This window comes from Pteropus vampyrus, unplaced genomic scaffold (assembly GCF_000151845.1).
Source record: "Pteropus vampyrus isolate Shadow unplaced genomic scaffold, Pvam_2.0 Scaffold393, whole genome shotgun sequence".
In the NCBI taxonomy this organism is placed as follows: Eukaryota; Metazoa; Chordata; class Mammalia; order Chiroptera; family Pteropodidae; genus Pteropus; species Pteropus vampyrus.
In genome coordinates this window covers 764,976-770,975 of record NW_011889174.1, presented here as the reverse complement: position 1 = coordinate 770,975, position 6,000 = coordinate 764,976, and the positions used below count along the sequence as shown (strand labels likewise).

Below are 6,000 nucleotides of genomic sequence, written 5' to 3'. Positions count from 1 at the left end.
ATATTACTTATTACTTTACAAAAACATATAACTCTACTTTTGTTTTCAAATACACCATAAGTTTTAACACAACTGAATATAACAATGTAGAAAACAGTGTAGTTGTAATTGTTTTCACTTATATGAGAAACATTTTTCTTAATTGTATTTTCAGAACAAAAGCCAGTAAAGTAAAAAGCATTTTAAAGCATTTAAATTGGATTGATCAACTACTTAAAATTTTTTAAATAATAGTATAATTTCAAATGAATGTAAAATACTTTTAATTTCACAGACATGTAGCACATTTAAGAATACAAGCCACACAATTCCCTCTTCTGCCCAAATGCTGCTATTGAATATCTTTATCTGCTTCACAGCTTCCTCAGAGCCCAACTTGAATCATGCCATCTGTCTACTTCGGCTGATCAATTAAGCACAGGCTTCCAAGGGACTTTCAGAATTGAGCAACTGCTGACTTCAGATATCCTGGTCACATGCTGACAGCTATTTGCTGCTTTTTTTCAAATTGTCTAATAAATTCAATAAGCCAAGTTATAATGGCAAAAAAAATGACTGGCTTTTTTTTTTTGAAACATTTAGACACGTCTACTTTGGGTAATTATAAAATCTTATAGCTAGATGACCATTCAGTTATCCCTTTATACATTTGAGGAAGCCAATATCGTGTTCAAAATGTTTATATCTAATATACAAAAAATTTACAAATCTGGACTGTTCAGTTCCTTATTGCCACTTTACAGTTTTTGATTGGATGTTTGTAATTGATTATACACACAATCTCAGATAGTTTAACAAAAGAATGAACTATATTTCCATTTTTATATAACTGTTAATCACACACAAAAAAGTATTGTTATAAATGTTGAAATTAAAAAAAAAAAACTCTTTAACCAATCAAGAGTTACTTTTGCAAGTGAAGATGAGTACACTTCTTTTTGGTGATGTCATTTAGCTTGGCACTCATCTCTATATTTCTTACTTTTATTCATCAGTGTTTTTTACTCACAATTTTTAAATTGTAGTAATTAGCCCCAAGAAAATTTGTTAAGACTTCACTGCTAGTGTTCCCATGAATTATTTCATGTCATTGTTTACACACTAAAGAGCATTTTTATTTTTTCCACTTAAACTGTGTTTCTGACTTGTATTAAATTTATACACTTCATCTTTGCCATTTTATTCAGTAATTTCAAGGCCTACTATCAAATAAGCATTGGTGGCTTATTAAACCTAATTTATTAAAACATAAGCCAGATTCTTAAGGATGTATCTTTTTAAAGTTACATACGTATTTATGTGTATAGATAGGTATACACACACAAGCACAAAATTATGCTTAATAGATTTCAAACATTTTCCCAAATAAAGAGTTTCTCTATTCACTTAAAAGTTTGCAAATCTTATGTTCTTACAACAATTTAACTTTTCAAGGCTTATAAATTTGAAGAGTAAGTTACAGAACAAAGAATCTACACTTTGCCTTTTGGGGGTACTTTTCCAGTCCTATTGTTCCATATATTCTTTTATTTTAGGAGTTACTAAATGTCCTGTTTTTTCCTGTCTTGTTCATTGGGCAAACAGGGGTAGATGGTCCCCCTCCCTAGATAGGAGACGACCTCCTAGCCCCAGGATTCAAATCCAGCATGCGTCTCCGGAGAATGACAGGTACTAGTCAACACCTCCTCACGAACAAGTGGCTTCGAAAAGCTTGTAGGCCACCAAGTGAAGGATAACCAAGAGGAATGTTGGTTATGACAATGCTTCCTTCCAGGAGCCAGCGCTAGCTATGTCATGATTCCACCAATAAATGCATCCACTTTTAATGAAGCACCTCAGAATTACTGAAATGAGGGCCGCATGCCCAGAGATGAATTGCATGGTTTAAACACAATAAAATTGATTCCAGTGGGAGAGTTCCGTTTTAATAATGAGCATTTGTTTTAGTTTTTCGACTTTCTAAAAACATATTTAACTATTGTTCTTCTTTACATGTATATAATAAAAATTCTTAGGTGCTTTAAAATATATTAAACTCTATGCAAAGCCTATTCTTTGTTATATTGTTTATGATTTAATCTCGGTTGTCCTGTTTTGTTATTACATAAACTTGTTAATAATGAAGTTTAGGCTTAGGGGTATATTTAAAAATGTCTGATTTAGAGTAGAACACCTGGTTCTTACTTATTTTATGAATATTATGTTTTTAAACCAAATATTGTCAAGGGCTAGGGTCAGTCCACAAGGTAGGTTTTTAAAAATACCATCAGTGCTTTGAATCCACTTCATTCTGATATATCAGAAGTGCCACAGTATTTTTCATCGCTTTGTTATCCTTCTCAGTTGTAGTTAACTCAGTTCTCCTGTTTTATGTTTGTTATATATAGTCCTTATCTTTAAATATCTTTTTCCAACTGGTCACAAAAAATTATTGAGTATTTTGGATACTTCTCTTCTGATGTATGCAGAAATTCAGTCAACAGATTGGCAATATATTTAAGTAAATAAGTATATATGGTATCTCAGAAATGGAACAACTAGTCATGCCAGCATACAAATATTTTTTAAGTGTGTGTGTATATAGCAGAGTAATTGTAGCCTTAGTTAAGTGATGTAATTTATTTTCTGTATTTGTAGTCAAGTTGATATCATCAGGATTTCAATTGGAAAGAAACATAAACACTGTCAGAAAAAATTAATAAGAAATTTTACAAATGTTGGAAAAGACCACAAACTGATATTTTATGAAGCCTTTAGGAATATTTATCATGTTTTAATCTTTGAGACATTTACTTTTTAATATTAGTTATATTTATATATTTTGAATTTAAAATGAATTCCTTCTGCTCTGATTTCTAAAATCTTTAATCTAAAAATTATTATAAATTTAAAGTCTTTTCACATAAAAATATAAAATAATTGTAGAAATCAAATTAAAATTTACATTTACATTGCCCGTCATTTATTTAACAAATACTTATTGTGCCCCTACTGTGTGCACTAATCTTATGGTTAAAGTCACAGCAGTGTTTGAGAAAGACAATATCTGGCCATCAAGGAACTTAGAATTTCATTTTATAAAAGGCAATTCTTGAAAACCTTGGAATTTATTTGAAAACAAATGAGTCAATGGATTTCATCTTATATAATTACTGTTTGAGTACAGGACAATTAAATATGACGGTCTTTATAATGAATATAAATATGTGTATCTGGACATTGTTTAAGCAAAATGGAAATCCAAATAATGTTTTTTAGTTCTTATATAAGATGAAGATTAGTTGAAAGTCAGTTGTCATTTAGAGACATTAATTAATTATGTTAGTTGATAACATGAGTTGTATACATAATTTTAAGGGTCGATTTTAGGATCACAGATATTCCTTTTAGATAAGAATGTAAGTAAATTCTTACTAATAAGTAATTCTGTATATACAGTTTACTTTTTTATGACTTATTTATAAATAAGTTCTATATTCAAACAAAATACGTTTTAAGTATCGATGTTGTGATTTATTACTATAGGGAACATAATATTACTTAACGATAAACTTTTATGAAACCATAACAATAATATGTTCCCATAAAAATGAAAGAGAAATTACTACATCAACAGATGCTACATTCCTAGGTAACGATGTCAACTACTTGGCAAAACTTAACACTTGGATTTCACCTCTTATCAGCTTTAATTTACTCATTCAGAAGTTTCTACCAATTTACAAATAAGGTGAACATGGCATATTTGGAGATAGTGAATGTTCATAAGGTGACTTTTGCCCTAGGTACTGATAGCTAGGAAAATGTTCTAAAATTGATGACAATTTATATAATCACCCTTGGATATCCTTTACTGATACCATATTTGATAATTTTGAAAATAACAAATAATAAAAAAGTAAGATTTTGCTTGAGAGTTTTCTAGTAAGTTGGAAAGCATTTAGTTGTCCTAATTTCTCATAGTGTGTGCACTGCACGCGCGCGCACACACACACATACAATTTTTAATGTATTATTTCTCCATAATTTAATTTCAATGGTAACCAATTATAGTGTCATTCCAAGTGGAATGATATATTTATTTGGAGTTAACATAGAGGTATATTTATCTATATCTAGGAATATTTCTTTAAAGTTATAGGATATTTAAAATAATAATGAGAAAGAAATACATAAATTTGTAAGCCCAGGGAATGTTGCTGACTTTAAAATTGTTATGAAAATTTTTTTGCAGCTTTATTACTAAAAATGTTGAGACTTTTAAAAAGCTTCTTTCCAATAACAAAGTATCTCTTTGTAAATGGCATTATTTTAATATGTAAATAGTAACTTTTACCAACCTGTGTATACATAAATCTGTTTATAAATCTTAATAAAATGTAGATCTACTTGTGGCTTCAAATTAACCAAAATTTGTGAGTAATAAGTTAGGAAAAAACATTTGTTAATATGCCCCTAAAGCATCAGAGTTCTAAGTTTAGTGCTTACAGTTGAACTAATCATTTTTACGTATAATATAAATTATCATCAACATCAACATCATCATCTAATTTAACTTTAAATGTTTTTTCAAGAAAATGCAATATATTTTTTTTATTTTTATATTTTTTTATTTTTTGATAGTTATTCTAATAAGTGTGAGGATGTAGGAAATATTTGGTACATTTTGAAATCTATTGCAGCACTTCATTAGCCTGAAATTACTGACTCCAGTGTTTTGATTGAGAATGTTTTTGCATCAATATACATGATATTTTTAAGGATGCAATTATTGGTGTGTGAATTAAATAACTACTGAAATACTTGATAAAATAACACTGTTTTTCAGGACTTTAAATTATTGGAACCTGTAAAATATGCACTGTGTTTAAGATTAATTCCTATGTCATTCTGCTAAAGTAACTCTGATTTCTTTTGCAAATATTCATTTGTTAGCAGCTTATAGATACCTATAATCGTCTTTGACCAAAAGTATCAAGTGCTTTCTTTTGATTCAAAGTGAACGAATCAAAATATTTCTGGAATAAAGAAAATTACCCACTTTTTACTTTCAGAATTTATGGCAGTTGCCATATAGATGAAGACTTATGTAGTAACATTTATAAATTCAGTATATTCCTAATCATTTTTGTTTGTTTCATAATAGACTTTATTATCTGTGCTTTTTAAAACTGTCCTTTATTAGAATGAATGAAAGTACCTTTGTACTAAAATAGTGAGTCTATTTAATGGCTGTAGTCATACACATAAATATCAATAATATATAAAACGGTAGATGTATATTAATTGCATGCATCCATCTTCACTGCATATGAACATTTCTTATTTAGGTTACATTCAGATTTAATTTTTTCTTCCCAAACTTATGAGTAAACAGGATATTAGAGATTTGCATTCCACATTAAGCCATCTAAGTAGTCAGCAAGAATATATAAAAAATATAGTGTTTTGTGTTATGGTATCAGTGTTAATTATAATTGAATTAAAACATTATGTGGTAGATTTTATTACTTTTTCCCAAAGCAGAACATGCCATATTTTATTTTATTGTAAAAAGCCTTAAATACTATTTCTATTTATTAACATATTTTATCCTTTAATAGAATTATAACATCTTCAGAAAAGCTGTATTTGTCCATGTCCTCAGAATATTACTCTAATTGAGTTGCTTATTGAACAGCTACTCTGTGCTGGACATTGATGTTACAGTAACAACCCAAGCAGATACAGTTCCTGAACTTAGAGTAGTGTAAGGTAGAAGTAGCTTATTTCACTGTGATCCGTTTTATGATTACATGATCAATAGTTTCAGTAATATAGTATATAAATATAGGCTGATTGTTCTAACCTTTCCTATTTTACATATCACAAGCCTCTACTTATTCCAAGAAAAAGCTGTGTTGAAAACATACAGTATATTCACAGCTATAACAGGATTCAGTGTAGAAAGAATTCTTCTCTATTCTTGCTTTATACTGAATTATTATAATTAAATATATA

General features: G+C 28.9%; 1 protein-coding gene across 12 annotated transcripts in view; it reads left to right on the top strand.

Annotated features, from left to right (window-relative positions):
* The window catches only part of RIMS1 (regulating synaptic membrane exocytosis 1), a 184,337-nt gene that overhangs the window by 68,585 nt on the left and 109,752 nt on the right, over positions 1-6,000 (top strand). For 2 of the 12 annotated variants that reach the window (XM_023523461.1, XM_023523462.1), the window contains exon 16: positions 1,585-1,668. The exons of the other annotated variants lie outside the window; for them this stretch is intronic. In XM_023523461.1, coding sequence (XP_023379229.1) covers positions 1,585-1,668 — 84 coding nt within the window. The remainder of the gene's footprint in view (positions 1-1,584; positions 1,669-6,000) is intronic. 12 annotated transcript variants of the gene reach the window in all.